The sequence below is a fragment of the Pinus tabuliformis genome, chromosome 6, assembly GCF_031772625.1.
Source record: "Pinus tabuliformis cultivar Carrire ecotype Pingquan chromosome 6, CPIR1, whole genome shotgun sequence".
NCBI classification, from domain to species: domain Eukaryota; kingdom Viridiplantae; phylum Streptophyta; class Pinopsida; order Pinales; family Pinaceae; genus Pinus; species Pinus tabuliformis.
In genome coordinates, this window is record NC_142292.1 from 1,349,934,963 (window position 1) to 1,349,953,020 (window position 18,058).

At 37.0% G+C, this 18,058-nt stretch overlaps 1 protein-coding gene across 1 annotated transcript in view; it reads left to right on the forward strand.

The window, feature by feature from the left end:
* The window catches only part of LOC149263634 (uncharacterized), a 282,397-nt gene that overhangs the window by 63,919 nt on the left and 200,420 nt on the right, over positions 1-18,058 (forward strand). The window contains exon 3 of the mRNA XM_089426553.1: positions 17,097-17,204. Coding sequence (XP_089282679.1) covers positions 17,097-17,204 — 108 coding nt within the window. The remainder of the gene's footprint in view (positions 1-17,096; positions 17,205-18,058) is intronic.

The window sequence follows — 18,058 nt, forward strand, 5'->3', positions numbered from 1 at the left end:
TCCTCTTTTTATCTTTCTCAAAGTTGGCAATTTCATCATCTGAGTACTCTTCTTTTTCGCAACAATTGGACTTGGTCTTGATTCCTGTTTGTTTTGCACAATCTTCTTGGATGATGTGAATGCGGCTTCTCGATGAGATGAAATTTCTTGTTCTTTATTCATTTTGTAAGTTGTGAGTATTCCATTTAATTGGCCCATGCTAAGCTTTTCCAAATCATCTCTTTCTTCTAGCATAAAGCTTTTAGCATCGAGATCTTAGAACCTTTTGGACAACTACCTTGCTTTCCATTGGTTCTCCCAATGCTTTTATAGCATTCACTATTTCATCAACATGGAGGAAGTAGGCTGCAATGTTTTCCTCTTCATTCATTTTTAGCTACTCAAATTGTCCTCGGTGGGTCTGGAGCTTGGCCTCCTTTACCTTCTTGTCTCCTTCATATGTATTTTGAAGCTTGTCCCAAATTTCTTTCGCTGATTTGCAGTGCATTATTTTGACATATATAGAATTTGTCACACCAGTCATGAGGGCATTTTTAGCTTTAGTGTTGCTTTCGTAAAGCCTTCGGCTGTCATCTTCCAAAAGACTGTTGAAATATGTAACTAGGTTCAGTCTTCATAAATGTGAAATGTACTCTTGATTCTTGTATATTGTAAAAAGGAAGAAAAATTATTATTGTTATTTTTGTTAGCATGGGTTTCATGCTCAAGGTTATTTTATTTAGAGGTCAAGCAACCATTGAGTGCTTCTAGGGTATATCATAGAGTCAAGAATTCAATAGAATCATTGTCATATGAAGAAGACCCCATTGGTCACATTATAACATGTCAAAAGAATTATTTTTGTGTTTAAAGTGTCAAAATACCCCTCCAAGGCCAAGCCAGCTTGGCAGCTAAAAAGTTGGCCTCATTAGGGCATGTCGTCATCCTTGGAAGCCTATATATAGGAAGGAACTCGACCTCTTATGGACACTCACTCACTTCTCATCATTCAAGCAGAAGAAAGGCAAGCGAAGAAGGAAGAAGGACGAAGATTTTTGGGTTATTTATCTCTCTGTCTCTCTCTCACATGTGCGAAGAGTAGGCTAGGGTTTTCCAGCTGCAAGGTCGAAGTGGTGAAAGTTGCAGAAAGAAGGTTGAAGAAAGGACTACTAGGTCACCTACAAGGCCTAGAAGAAGAAGCAACCCAAGCGAAGGTCAAAGGAAGCCCTAAAATTGCTCACACGTGTGGAAGCAACAACTGTTGTAGGGGCCGAAAATTTCAAACTTGTAGTGGAGGCCGAAATTTTTAGTTGGGGGTCAAAACTGTGCAGCTGGAAGAGATTTGACTAAGTTTGACTTGGATAGAAGAAGCACATCATCAAGAAGGTCTGGCTTGATCTTGGAAGGGTATTGGTCTTGGTCTAGAGGTCTTGGAATTCATCATTTGAAGAATCTATAAGAAGATAAGAGATTCATGGGTTTTCCTCTTAGGTGGAGAGGTTTTGGCCCATGGCTTGCAGGCTACATACTGTGTTTTTGTGTACTATTGATCTTTAAGCTTTTGGTAGCTGTTTGATGATAAGAACAACATAATAACAAGAGAAGAAGCTAATAATCAAGAAAAAGTAGAAATACATCACAAACAGTTATCAAGTTTAGGAGAAATCATCCCAAGTATAGCCATATCGATTTCTCAACATGGTATCAGAGCTAAGGTTAACAAAGGGCATGATGAAGATCACTACATCTTTGAGGAAGTCATTGAAGCAATTCTCTATGATGGCAAGTCACCTCATGCAAGGCATCAAAGCATTTTGGAATCTCCTATTATTTATGAAGAATCATATGACCAAGACTTCTACTACAAAAGACAAAGGGTTATTCTCAGCACTTACAGGTACGTTTGAAGATGAAAACATATGGGTAATTAACAGTGGAGCATCTAGACATATGACAGGTGAGCACAAACAACTAAAAACCCTATCAAGAGGAAAATCTTCCTACTCTGTTAAACTTGGAGACAAGAAGAGCTATCCTGTAAGAGGGATTGCATCAACTAGAGCTGGAAAATGGAGGAAACATTCATCTCAACAACATTCTATTTGTACCAGGTTTGCAAAAGAATTTACTTTCTATTTCATGTCTAGAAGATAAGGGAGATAGAGTCTCTTTTATAGATGGAAACGTAATGGTATGGGATAAAGGCTCTAGCATCAACAATGCAAAAATCATTGAGATTTGTGAAGGAAGACTCTACAGGTTACTCACACCTCTATCTCAAGTCTTGGTTCACATTGAAGTCAACCCATGTGAGCTTTGGCATAGAAGGTTTTGACACCTTCACTACAAAATCTTACCAACTCTCAACACAATGGTGAATGACATCCCTGAACTTAAAGAGGATCTTGAAGGAGCTTGCAAGGGATGTGCATTAGGTAAAAATGTTAAGAAGCCATTTGGAAACAGTGCTTCAAGATCTAAAGAAATCTTGGATCTCATTCACTTTGATGTCTGTGGTCCTATGTCTACAAAGTCGCTAGGAGGTCATCTATACTATGTAAATTTCATTGATGACCACTCAAGGAAAACTTGGATCTATTTACTGAAGTCCAAGGATGAAGTATTCGAAAAATTTCAAGAATACAAAGTGGAAGTAGAAAATCTTACTGAAAGAAGGATAAAAATACTAAGCTCTGACAATGGAGGTGAATACACATCAAAGGATCTCATAGCTTTCTGTAAGGAGGCTGGAATTAAGAGGGAGCTGATAGTTCCATACAATCCAAAGAAAAATGGAGTAGCTGAACAAAAGAATCGCTCAATTGAAGAAAGTGTTAGAGCTATGTTACACGATCAAGACTTACCTCAATTTTTGTGGGGTGAAGCATCTAAAACAATTGTCTACATTCAAAATCGAAGTCCTCACAAATCATTGGACAACATGACTCCTGAAGAAGTATTCACTGGGAAGAAAACATGTGTAGACCATCTTCGGATATTTGGTTGTCCTATCTATATTCTCATTCCAAAAGATAAAAGAAAGAAATTGGATCCTACAAGCATGAACGACATATTTGTTGGCTATAGTAACACTTCAAAGGCATATAGGATCTACATAAAGGAAGGGCACCTAATTGAAGTACGCTAAGATGTGATATTTGATGAAAGTGTTGCATATAAGAAATCTAAATATCTCCCGGTTGACTATGATAATGAAGAACTACTGATATTTGAAGAATGTTCTAGGGAGGAAGAAGATTCCAATCATGAAGAATAAGGTTCTAGTGAACTTGTGCAACAAGTCACCATTCCTAAAAATAGAAAGAGACATAATTGGTTGAAGTCTACTCTTCAAGATGCAAAAGGACATGGAGCAACCAAGGGTACATTTAGGGAAAATAAGAAGCCTAAAAGATATTCAGGGTATGCAGCCTATATGACAAATTTGATTGAAGCAGAACCATCCACCTTTGAAGATGCTATCAATAATGAAGAATGGAAAGATGCTATGAATGAAGAATATCAATCAATACTGAAGAATGGAGTTTGGGAAATCGTTCCTAGGCCGAAGGACAAATTTGTGTTGACTTCCAAGTGGCTCTACAAGATTAAGCATGCGACAGATGGAAGTATTGATAAATATAATGCAAGGTTTGTGGCTAGGGATTTCTCCCAACAAGAAGGCATCGATTATGAAGAAACATTTTCACCTACAACTAGATACACGACTATACGTTCGTTGGTCTCTTTGGTAGCATCGATGGGATGGAACATCCATCAAATGGATGTCAAGACAACATTCTTGAATGGTACTATCGATGAAGAAGTCTATATAGAACAACCCTTGGGATTTGAAGTGAATGATAGAGAGACTCACGTCTACAGGCTGAAGAAGGTACTTTATGGCCTCAAGCAAGCTCCAAAGGCTTGGTATGCAAGAGTGGACGCATACCTACAAAGATTGGGCTTCTCGGAGAGTTTTGCTAATTTGAATCTATATATCAAGGTAGTGAGGAATGAACCCGTAATCATCCTTCTATATGTGGATGATCTTCTCATAATAGGTGTGGAAGGTTGTATTCAAGAATGCCGGAAATAAGTGGCAGCAAAATTTGACATGAAGGATCTAGGGATGACACACTATTACTTGGGGTTGGAAGTTTGGCAAGGACCTGGTGAAATATACCTAGGTCAAGGAAAATATGTGATTAAAATGCTCAGAGGTTTGGCATGATGGATTGCAAACCTATGATAACCCCCATGATCACAAATTTGAAGATGCTAAGAAGTTCCGATTCAAGCCCTGTGGATCCTACAAGGTATACACAATTGGTTGGTCTGGTGAATACTCGACCAGACATTTGTTTTGCAGTGAATATTCTTAGTCAGTTCCAGATAGAGCCCAAGTATGACCATTGGATAGCAGCCAAGCATATACTAAGATATCTGCGAGAAACAATCCATTATTGCCTAAAATATGATAGAAAGAGTGATCTCCAATTGATTGGATATACAAATTCTGATTGGGAAGGTAGTGAGACAAGTGGAAGAAGCACTACTAGAGGATGTTTAAGTTTGGGATCCTCATTGATATCATGGATGAGTAGAAAGCAAGAGTCAATTGCTTTGAGTAGTGCTGAGGTCGAATACATTGCAACATGTGAAGTAAGTAGAGAAGCTGTCTGGTTGAGGAAGTTGCTGTCTGACTTGTTTGAATTATTGATGGACCCTACGGTTATACATTGTGATAATACTAGTTTTATAAGGTTGTTTGAAGACCCAGTGTTCCGTGAAAAGACAAAGCACATAAATAACAAGTATCATCACATGCGAAAGCTGCTGCAAGATGGAGTGTTGCAGCTATAGTATATCTCCACCGATGAGCAGGTAGTTGACGTTTGACAAAATCTCTTCCTAATAAGAAGCTTGTGTATTTGAGAGACAAGCTTGGATTAGTTGATATATCCTCCCTAGTTGAGAGGGAGAGATAGACACATCATCCTTGTCTTCACTTTGTGAAGAAAGGATTGGGTAAGCATATGGTTTCTGATACTCTTTGAGGATGAGGTAGGGCATTCAATAGGTAAGAGTAGTCGAAGAGGAAATTCCTTGAGGATGTGTTATTCCAAGACAGGAATTGTCTTAAAAGGATATACCCTTTGAACACCCGGGTGGGGTATGTGCCTTGAGGGACAATGGTGATGGTGTCTATTAGTCATTTGTCTTGCCAACATTGTGCTCTGATCTTGTGGAGAGATAGAGTTGTTAGTCAAGGCCTTGCTATGTGACAATGCTGGTTGGTATGATGAGATGTAATGAGATAAGCTGAAATAATAACTTATGAGATGGCTTACCAATCTGACTATTCTTATGAGATCACTTTAGAGTGAGAATGTCCATGTACCATTATGAATACCTCCCTAGTTAAGAGGGAGTGTTGAAATATGTAACTAGGTTCAGTCCTCAGAAATATGAAATATACTCTTGATTCTTGTATATTGTAAAAGGAAGAAAAATTATTATTGTTATTTCTGGTAGCATGGGTTTCATACTCAAGGTTATTTTATTTTAGAGTTCAAGCACCCATTGATTGCTTCTAGGATATGTCATAGAGTCAAGAAGTCAATAGAGTCATTGTCATATGAAGAAGACCCCATTGGGCACATTGTAACATGTCAAAAGAAATATTTCTATATAAAGTGTTAAAATACCCCTCCAAGACCAAGTAGGCCTGACAGCTAAGAAGTCGGCGTCATTAGGGCATGTCGTCGTTCTTGGAAGCCTATATATACGAGGGAACTCAACCTCCTATGGAGACTCACTCACTTCTCATCATTCAAGCAGAAGAAAGGCAAGCGAAGAAGGAAGAAGGACGAAGGATGAAGATTTTTGGGTTATTTCTCTTTCTCTCTCACACGTGCGAAGAGAAGGCTATGGTTTTGCTGCTACAAGGTCAAAGTGGTGAAATTTGCAGAAAGAAGGTTGAAGAAAGGACTACTAGGTCACCTACAAGCCCTAAAAGAAGAAGCAACCCAAGCGAAGGTCAAAGGAAGCCTTGGAAGCCCTAAAATTGCTCACACATGTAGAAGCAACAACTATTGCAGGGGTTGAAAATTTAAGACCTGTAGTGGAGGCTGAAATTTTGTAGCCGAGGTTCGAAATTGTGTAGCTGGAAGAGATTTGATTGGGTTTGACTTGGATAGAAGAAGCACATCATCAAGAAGGGCTGGCTTGGTCTTGGAGGGTATTGGTCTTGGTTTAGAGGTCTTGGAATTCATCATTTGAAGAATCTATAAGAAGAGAAGAGATTTGTGGGTTTTCCTTTCAAGTGGAGAGGTTTTGGCCCTGGCTTGTAGCCTACATCCTGTGTTCTTGTGTATTATTGGTCTTCAAATTTTTGGTAGTTGTTTGATCATAACAACAACATAATAATAAGAGAAGAAGCTAATAATTAAGAAAAAGTAAAAATACATCATAAGCAATTATCAAGTTTAAGTGAAATCATCCTAAGTATAGCCCTACCAATTTCTTAACAAGGATGAGTCAAAGGTTCCTTGTATTCGGTTAACACAACATTCCAAACATCAAATCCTTGTGCTTAAAGATATGCCTTCATCTTTCCAGTGCAAAATGCATAGTTGTTCCTGTTGCACACATTTTGTCAAAGTTCCAAGAAAGCAGAAGTACCAATTTTTTTTCAACAGGATCAGATCATCTATCAGGAGTTCATATGTCATTGTAAACCCATCTACAAGTTATGTAAGGTAAATGATGCTAGTAAGACCGTGAATGTATGTTACAACCTAGGTAAGCCTATTATTTTGGCGAGAGTTTCATCCTAGGAGGTTTTTCGTCTCACTATTTCATTTGTGTTTCTAAACACAGATAATTGGCAAAGTTTTTCCCTCCAACCTCACCCCAAAGTTAGGGTGGAATTCTTCGTCACCTAGTGTTTTAGTCGAGTTTTATGTAAAGGTGATTTGAGAATAATTTAAGCTAATTGGCTAAATTATTTTTATTACAAATCGCTTGGTCTACTAAATCATATTGTGTGATAGATTGGGTATGTTTTTCGAGGGTCTAAGCCAAACGGGTATTCCCCCTTTGAGGGTTGAAATTGTAAATCTTATGTAAAAAATATTTTAATGCATGGTCCCTCATACTTAGACACCATGGTTAAAATATTAGAGGGTGGAAAAAATAATTAATCCCCTCATGTGTCAATTAATTAAAAATTCTGGCAAAATTAAATTAAAATCCCAAGCCAAAATTTAATTAACTAGAGTCAAGTTAAATGTCTTAGGAAAATTAAATCAAAGTCAAAGAATTAATTTTTGGAGGTCCTCCACCAAGGGAATATTGGATATTTCAAGAAAAATTGGACCCTTGGGCCTTGTTTAAGTCAAAGTCAAAATTTTGAGAAAATTAGCTCAAAATAATTAATTGTAAGCTAATTAAAATGGAATTAAATGATAAATTCGAAAATTCTTCACAAATAAAAATTCAACGGCTAAGATTAAAGATGATCAGATATTTTTTGACGACCAAGATTATTTTGACAAGGATCAAGGAAACTCGCCACTATTTTTCACTTGAAAGCTTTATCTATAAATTAGAGTCATTTGAGTCTCTAGCCATCTGATTTCTGGCTAAGAAATTGTTGCTAAAGCATTTGTGTAAACTATTGTCCTGTTGGGAACTATTTTTTCTATCATACTAAAGACTTTGGGGTGCAACTCGAGGTGTCCATGTTCATTGATTTGTGGTATGTACTGACTACGAGCTTTCGTATGTTGTGCTAATATATGATTATTTTGAGATAAATACATAGTGTTTGCAGGGACTTCAGTCTTTGGTCTCCAAGTTCACAAACTGTGGGCAATGATTAATTTCGCTTGGATCCTGAATATTTATGTGGTGGATTAAATCTTCACTAAGGCTATAACGTGCATGGGGTTTTTGAAGCCTTTTTGGCCATTTATCAAAGGAAATAGCCATACAAAATTTATTTCTCAAAAATTAAATTTTTAAAACCTTTGTTTATTTGTAAAATAATTTTGTATTTTTTTTTTGCTAATTAGGGTTTTGGGTGTTTTATTTTCATTTTTGCAGGTTAAATCAAGAGAAAAAGCTGAAGTAGAGCTAGATCTAGGCCCTTGAGGGTAAGATCTAGTCTCTTTAATTTTTTGCAGGACCAGCCATTGAAAATTTCCAGCATAATTCAGATCTGGAAGAGAAGAAATTTTCTGAAGCAAGGGTTTCATTTTTTGGCCTTCCTGAGCTCGGATCTAGCTCTCCCAAGGCCAATGTTCTCCTCCAAACCCTCAATGTCAGCCCTTTTGCCCTCTGTGTCAGAGTTTCAAGCCTCTTCGAGGCTGATTGTAAGCCCTACGGTCCTCGACCTTCCTCCTCCTTCCATGCGTCTTCGTTTAGGGTCATATCTGGCCCGACTGTGATGCTTTGAGGCCTTGACCTCCCTTCCTCGTCCCTCCGTTCCCCTTCGTCCTCCCTTCTCGCTCTTCTCCTCCCTCCTTTCCCTTCCATCCGTTAACCACAACCCTCTAAGGGCTTGCAGCAACCTTGATAGGCCCTAGGGCCCTAGGGCCCTCTTAAAGCCTTCGACCTCCTTCAAACCCCCAACGTCCAGCCTTTTTGGGCCTACTCCTTACGCCTCAACGCTAGCCTCATTAGGCCTAGCGTTGGTCCTCCTTGGCCTATTTTTCCCTAGTTTTCCCTTGTTCCATCTTTGAAATTTTCAAGATTGATTCCTTGGTGGTTTTGCAGGAGAAATTTGCTCAAAAACTTGTGTTTTTAGGTGCAAGATCATTGGAGAAATTTTGGGCTACTTGGGCAAGTTGATCTTCAAGGCCTTGGGCCTAGGGTTTGATCTCTAAACCCTCATTTTGCCTCTGTTTTATTACAACAGTAATAACAGTGATATAATAGCCCTAAAACCACATTTGAATTTGTCAAAATTACTTAAAATTGCAAATTTTAAATATTCTTGAATTTTGGCAACTTGGGCATCTTAGATCTAGCTTAGATTTAAAAATTTGCTTGCTGGAATTTACTGCGTAAATTACTGAATCAAGTCTGCAATTTTCTGAATCACACATCTAAAGAGGGCTCAAAATTTGGTTTTTTCAGTTTCGGTAAAATTTTCCTATTTTTGGGCATATTGGGCACTTGTAGCATCATTAGCTTGATGATTTGCTAATTTATTTTCAGCTATAATGAGTTGTGTCAGATATGATATATTACTAAATACATCATCATAAAGTGGGCTAAATACATAAATTTACATTTGCTAGCCATTGGAATTTTTTATGCTTTATATGTTGGGTAAATGTTATGATCTAAATTTACTTTCTTATTGTTGTCATAAGTCTAATAAAGCGCTGAAATTTTCTGAAGTATTATTGCTGATTTGATTTTTGAGATCTAGCACTTGCTTGTCTCTTGCACTAAAAGCACTCCCACACTCTATAGCTCTAAATCTCTGATTCTGTGATTGGTTTAAGTTGCTTTAGCACTTGAGATCTAATTGGCATCATTGTGTTTGACATCTAATTGAGACATTGTTAAGAAATTACTGGATAACTGCTCTAAGTTAGAGATCATAATCTTAAGAGGCTTTAATATCTTGGTTGTCTATCTTAAGCACTTGGCATCTTAAGTTTCATTGGTTAAACACCTTGTGGAATAACATTGACACTTGTGTTTTTAAGCACCTATCTTGTCTTAAGATTGTTATTTAATTATTGTTAAGTACTCTTGCTATAAGGTAATTTACACTAATTACTTAAAGACCATAAACAATCTTAACTCAAGAAGATTTCACTCAATCTATCTTGCATAAGCATCCTAGGACTTAATTTGCATTAATAATTTACCTTCAAGCATAAGCTTGGTTGATAGACTCCATGGTCACCCCTTTTTCAATTAGCCTGAGTGATTCAATTCTTCTTAGTGGTTAACACAATGACCTTGTAGTTGTCAGAGCCACAGTCTCTGCAGCGTTGAAGACACTAGGTGGGTGGAACACAGGGGGAAGAATCGTTAATCAGGCCACTGCCTGCTTCCCTTTGGATTCCATTTCACAACCTACTCTGAAGATTGTTTCTCAAAACAGTTAAGGGAGAGGTTCAATTTATACTAGGCATTTAAGCTAAAAATAACCAACATCCTTGCATGACATCTAGCTCTTGGGAATTGCATATCATATAGGATAGTCTATCATATTAAGCAGCGGGTGTCCATCCAGTTACTTGGTTTCAATTAATAATAACCAAGAATTGTGACGCCATAAGATACCAGTCTCATCTTAAAAGCTAATCTAATCATTATTCTTGTTAAATTATACCAAGTAGCTAGGCCACTCATCTATGTCTCCCAAGCAAGTTTGTTCCCAACTTGTTTTTCATCACCTCATTCCATAGGGACTACCCTCCATAGCCTGCTGTTGGGAGACACCTAGAATGGAGTGGGCAGGGAACAAAATGATAGCCCCCGCCCTGAGCGGTTGTCGCGGTGCCTATACAATCCAGGCGACAACAATTCCCATAAAGTACTGGAATTCTTGGCTTATTCCATTCCATGATCTCCTTCCAGTTGTTAAACTGCTAGTGAAAGAACCTGCTTTGTTACCAATTGTTGGAAATAGAGGTGGGGGGTGAATCAATATTTCTTAGAAATTAGTAACTTATTAATCGTTTCAAAGCATTAATTAATCTTTGGCATCAATATAAAACATAAATAAGTAGTAGACAATAGACACAAGAACTTTTAGGTGAAAAACCCCTTCCGGGACAAAAATCACCAAACACTTCTCTAATAATTTATGAGTACATTAATGCTTCAACTTCAAGTGAAAAGGGAAGCCCCAACTCTGTAGTACTCTAGAAAAGCATTCAATTTATCAGTTCCAATTGGAAGGATGTTCCAACGCCTTGGTTTTATTAGCAATTGCTGAAAGCAAGCTCCAACTTGCCTAGCACCACCCTACCACCCTGAAGTGTTTTCAGGCTCCAACTTGAAGGTGACTTCAACCAGCTGCCTAGCACTACCTTACCACCCTGAAAATGATAAAGAATTTGACACACTAATATGGGCTTTCGTACCAAGGACAATGACCCACTTACAATGAATCAACTTTTGCAATTTGTGTGGGCTCCCGTACTAGGGACAATGACCCACTTACAATGAATTTCAACAAAATCTTTTCGCTAATATCCTTCAAATACAATGATCTCCAGACAATGATATCGTTACTACTGAATTGCAAAACTCCAACTGCACACATACCTTTGCTGTTGCTTCTATTCTCAATATTCTGAATCTTGTCTTTGAAGCCCTAATCAGACCCCTTACTGTGCTGCAAAAATAGTCTTATTGACAGATGCTGCTAAAGAGGTGAAGTTCCAACAAGTAGTCCTTGCAAAACCTTAAATGATGAAACCCTTATTTCATTTCAAACCCTTACCGCTGATGGCTTGTTTACTATGGCCAAGTGTTGATGTCACTGCCTCTGATCAATCCTTGTTTGCATCAATCATAGAACAATACTGGTCCAATTCTTACTGAATTAATTAGATAACAATCTTCAACGTTCTATCTTCAGTGCACGGTCTGTCGAAAGATGCATAAACAAAAGCTACTTAACACTTGCAACCTGTTGCACACACTTTGTCAAAATTCCAAGGAAGCGGGCTGCAGAAGTGCCAAAGTTTTTCAACAAGATCGGGTCATCTATCAGCAGTCTACATGTCATTCTAAACCCATTCTGCAAGTTATATAATGTAAATGATCCTAGTGAGACTTTGAGTATATGTAACAACCTAGGTAGACCTATAATATTGATGACAAATTCCATCCTAGGAGGTTTTTTAACCTCGCTAATTACCTGTGTTTCTAGACACGGCTAATCAGAGGAGTTTTTTTCCCTCCAATCTGGGTGGTCCCATTTGATCCTAAAGAGGGAATCCTCAGTAGAAGAATGAGAGAAGAGGAGGGAAGATGTGCTAGTAGAAGAGAATGGAGATGATAATATGGAGAAGGGATAAGATAGTTATAAAATTGCTGCAGGTGTGAAAATTCCACAACCGGAATCCTATTGTAGCAACTGGAAATTATTCTCCTAATTGTTAATTAAATTTAACAATTTATTTACTATTTCCTACAACAAATACTGAATAACTCACACTACAATCTACACAAATAAAACTGCGGAAGAATAAACACTGGAAGAAATGCTAGCACACACTTAAAATAACAAAGTTATTTTTGGACAAATGCCCCCAGAAAAACCCAACTTGGGAAAACTAATGCAACAACTTAGGGTTTTAATATTAAGCAACAGTGAAATAATTTGAGTAGAACTGGATACCGAAACTGGTAATCCTACAAAGAAATACTCGCAAAAATCTGGAGAGGAATTTATCTTACCCCACAGGTAATTTCCCGGCACAACTTGCCTTCAGAATTTCGGCCTTTTGAGGCACTGCATCAGCGTTTGCGTTGCTCTACGTAGCTAGCTGGATGGCTTGCCTTCTGCTGGATTCTGATGAAGTTGTTCTGCCTTTTGCTGACCAGAAAGACTACAACACTTTGGGACTCCTTCCCGGCCTTTAGAACTGCAAACGCCAATATTCCTCAGCAAATTGACTTTGCCTCTAGAGGCTACTGTGCAGCTCTGCGTTAGCCTCACCATGGCTCACTTGCCTCTTTGCAAATGCACTCATCGAATTTGGAATTCTTCCTCTGGGTTCACTATCTCTGCCCCTCTCTCACTGCTTCGATCTCATTGGCTCTTTCTACGATTACTGATTGCTGCTACTCTAGAAATCGATCTGCTCATGAAATCGAACTGCTGAAGTGTTTTCTCCAAGTCTGCTGAAGTGTTTTCTCCAAGTGCCCATCGCCTTCTTCTTATAATCCTCTGTTGGGACTCCAACGACCAAGATTAAATATTAAACGATGGCTAGGATTAACTTGAAGTCAATCTGTGTGGGTTTCTAGATCATTCACGTCTTGACCTAATTAATACTGATTAATTAACCATATTCCCTAAGTTTAGACTAGGAAATATTTAAAAATTGGCTAATAGTCTAATTAAGTCATTTCTAGGCAGAATTTCCAGAAATGATTTCTAGTTTTTGGAGATCCCCTGTATTCTAGCCTCTCCACAAATTTTGTGGCTAGAACATTGAAGCAACAAAACTTATGGCTTGTTGTTGACTTTTAATGTAAAATACAAAAAAGTTATTTGTAATAATAATTTATTAATATATATAAAATGTACAAGATGAGAAATGTTACAACAAGGACCCGCATATATACCTAGGTAGGTGTCTTTTCATCACTGGGCATATCTTTTAGACATGCCTTTTCACTTAACTTAATGACTATTTAACATAATCAATATTTGATTATTTATTATTTACAATATTTATATTTATTTTATTTGTTATGAATTATATTCATAACATTGTCGCCTTCTTCGAAAAGCTTTGTCCTCAAAGCTTATTGCTGACACTTTTCTTCATGTTGCCAGGTCATTTCGGCATGTATAATTTGTCAATAACATTGTTGGGTTTATCCATTTTCATTTTTTTTAAAATAATATATATATATATATAAAATAATTAAATTAATTATAAATTAATTAAATTAACTTATATTAATTATAAATTAATTAAATTAACTTATATTAATTATAAATTAATTAAATTAATTAAATTAACTTACATTTTAATTATATAACTATATAGTTTTCAATATATGGTTTGAAAAGGCACGAGATAGTATGAAAAGGCACAATGAGTGACAAATGTAGAGATAAGTCGGGTTATGCGACTTATCTAGACTCATGAAGGTGACAAAGGATGGACACGGCTTTACTTCCAACACAAAATCAAGGAAAGATGTTGACTTACTTTGTGCTCAATGGAAAAGAAAATGACGGCAAGGCTTCTAGTATTTGTTGGCGCCTGTTTTCGTTGCACTCGATGAAAACGAAAACGGCGGCAAAACTTTCGGTATTTGCTGGCAGCTGTTGCCATTGCAAGGTGATGCTGTTGTGATTGGTATTTTCATTTTTGAAGGCAGTTGTTGTGGCGGTGGCCACATAACCTGTGTTTTCATTTTTGGTAGTGGCGATTGTTGTAGCAATAGTCTGCCGCTGTTGTTAGTATTTTCATTACCAACAGTGGTGGCTATGGTCGTGCTTGTTATCGCTAGTGATCGTACATTGCTGAAACGTGAATTGGAAGACGACGAAGGGATGTTGGTTGCGGAACTGATGGGAGCAAGGACTTGATCTTGAATCGTCTTGTTCTGACGACAATGCCTGAGATATCTTCTAGAGAGCTTGTGAAGGTCAAAGTTTATAGCCCGACAGCCACAGCTACAGCGGATAATGACTACAGAAATGTTTTTTTTCTTCATTAGTTAATGCTATTGCAGGTATCAAGGAAATTGCCTCCTGTGATCACTTAACGACTTAACCTTCGTATGGTTGTGTCAAGGACAAGAGCACATACATCACCTCTTCAAGTCTCGAGTCGGGAAGAGTTCCAAGCAGGCAAACTATCAAAATTCTCGTGAGATTTGCACCGTGAACCAATATAACGTTGCCAATAACTGATCGAAACTGGCTTAGTAGGTTGTCATCACAATCAATAGAACCAGGGTTAAAAAAAGACTTGCCTCTCAAAAGATTCGGGTCTTCCCAAATAAGATCATATTTATTTGGTCCCGTTTTCTCATCAAGTTTGTGTGTTTCATTTGGAACAATAAGGATGACTAACTTTGGCTTAAACTCCAAGGCTTTGTTAATAAATTTGTTTGCAAGAGCAGCCTTAACACCAAATGTAGAATTCAACCCCTTAATCAATCTGGTACCGATTTGTAGTTCATCTTTACCGACAGTAAGCCAAGCCCATTCTTCAAACCCAAAATCATTCTTTGGCTGAATTATGTCAAAATTCGTAAAAAAACATTGCTTCTTAGATTGTTCTTCATCTCGAGGATCAATGTCTTTTGTGGAAGTAGGACCACTCCCTGTATAGTTTTCCAGTATTAGAATTATCTGATTTAAAGCTTCAATTTCACTTTTGTTGTTACACTCTTCCTGACTAATATTTGTTTTCCCTGAAAGGTCTTCTGCAATCAGAGAACGTCTATCTGGTAATTTCAATGTCCATTCAACCACAAACATTTCTTTGGCTGTAGATCTAGGACAAGGAATTTTGTTCACTATAATGGCACTTTTCAATAAGGGCCATCCAGGAGGGAATTCTTCTCTTTGAGAAACTTCTCTTGAAGTAGCATGCTTGTCGGAAGAGATTCCTGTGTCATCCCCTTTCTCGGAAACCTGACAAGAGATGTTTGAAACTGTCCAAAAGGAATCATAGGAAAAATGGCTCTCAGAATTTGTAGTGTCATCTTCATGGTCATCATTGTCATCCCCGTAATGACTACGAGACTTGCACTTGTAGACTGTACAAGCTGACTTAAGAGGAAAACATATATTGAAGGCTTCCATTTTCATTGGGACAACGGCTGCCTATCAGGGTAGTAATTAGGAGTTGATGTTATTGCTGCATCTGAAAGATTTTCTGCACCATCATCAGGACATTCTAAAATGCAACAAGCTTCCTCCAGATTATCATCTTGATCTACATAATCTTCATTGACATCATTTTCATATTCATCATTATCTATTATATCTTCATTCTCATTATCATCATTCTGAACAAAATCTTCTTCTTTTTCTTCATCTTGTTTCGTTTCTTTATTGTTACTATCATCTTCCTTATTATCGATTTCCTTTAGACGTGCTTTAACTTCTGCATATGATTTTTCCCATTTTTGAAGCTTTTCTTGAATTTTACTACACTACTCAATGCATTTAGGACGTAAACGTAATGGCATATTTTGCGGCGAACAACATTCAAAGACTCGCATGGTTATATTGTGCGGTGGATAATGTTCAAAGTCTTGCATGGCTCTGGTACCATTGAAGGAACAAAAGTTATGGCTTGTTGACTTTAATGTAAAATACACAAAAGGTATTTGTAATAATAATTTATTAATATATATAAAATGTACAAGATGAGAAATGTTACAATGAGGACCCGCATATATACCTAGGCAGGTGTCCTTTCATCACTGGGCATGTCTTTTAGACATGTCTTTTCACTTAACTTAATGAATTTTTAACATAATCAATATTTGATTATTTATTATTTACATTATTTATATTTATTTTATTCATAACAAACACATCGGATGCTACAAAAACTAACAGTAGGAACATCAAGGGGGTTGATACAATCACAAAGAAATGGTGTAATTATTCATGGAGGACAATAGAATCTCCTTTTGTAGGGCATACTCACTACCAATCAAGGTGAAATAAAAGGAATAATGACAATGAAAAAAGAGGCACTTCATCCCAAAGTTAATAATCTGAAGTAATTCTTTTAATACATGGTCTGATACAAACTTTTAATAAATGAAATATCCCACAAAGAATCAAATATCAAGTGAGGATGAAATGACCAACATGCATCTGGGAAAGGAAAGTTAGGCTAGAAATGTTTGTCATGTGATGAGTTCCCAGAGCAGGGAACTTGATGTTTGTGTTTCCCGCTACAAAGGCTTTTCTTCTATTTCATGCATTTATATCATCTTATTTATTTTTCCCTCTTTCTAGAATGTTCTTCCAGAAGCTTTTTGCTTTTTCATTATCTATGCATTGAACCTGCAAAACACTTTTCTTTCACTGGTTTTAGCATATTTTGAGCAATGGCCACATGTCTTGTATGTAAAGAATGCGTTGGATGAAGTCATGGATGATCTATGGGCAGACTGCTTGAATCAGACTAGCTTGAGGTTCATAACATGATAATAACTTCGATGTTATGATCATTGTTTTGGCAGAATTGGGTTTTCATGCTTTTTTCAGATTCTTTAACTATTTCTATGTAGTGCATTTAAATTTAACTGGCATAGAGCCATAGACCATGGCCTACAATCCGTGTTTACTTTGAGTTAATTGAAGCCATTTACTTACTTTTGCCTTTTAACTTGAACTTTAAAAAATGGGTTTGCAGGGTTCTCATGGCAATGATGCAACTGAGATTAACTCGGACAGTATAAATGTGGAAGCCCCTAGAAGGAGAATGAAGTTAGGAGAGAAAACAAATGTACTGGTTGATAGAGTAAGTAGACTATTTTTATGTATTTCAAGGCATGGTTCTTTATTTGTCCTGGGACTCTGGAGATGCTGTCATTATTATAAATGATATGTGAAAATGAATCGCTTCTTTTTATAAAATGGTCTGTGTCTTGGTTCCTGATAGATTATGACAAACAGTGAGTAGACTTTGCTTGCTAAGTTATGACCAAACCCATAATCATGATATTGAAGATATAATCCCTAATGATAATGGTTCAGAATTCTTTCTGGAATTCTGTAATTAAAAAAAGCAGGGAAGTCTGATATTCAGTCGAAAGGAAAATGGCATTTAAATTGAAGTGCATGTCTATAATCGAATCAATGTTTCAGTTTGTATGTTGACAAGAATGAAAAAGATTACCTGATCTACAATTCACTTGATGACCATGGCCTGTAAATTGGATAAGTGGAAGAAGTCTTTCAAGATAGTGAAGGAGATTGAATTTTATTGAGGGATAGATTTCAAACTCAATGTACCAGTCCCCTTTTTGAAGAGTTTGAATGATTGCTTTTGTTATTTTTGCAAATATGGAGCAGGGTGCTGAAGTTAATGATATAAATCCATGTTAAATATTCTTTGCTTGATAAGGAATTTATACACTATACAGTTGAAGTGATTGTGATTGGGTTTTAGGGAAGGAGATCAATGCTAATGCAAAAGGCTTTAGGCACCATTGTAAGAAAGTAGCCAAAGGTGCCAAGTATGTCTATTATGTCATGGAGGCTATTTTCTCATGTAGTGACTTATACATGCAGTCAATGAGATTATTATGTATTCAATATGTGATTATGTGTTGCGAGTTTAATCACTAGTCGCTATAATGAAGTTTTCATTTG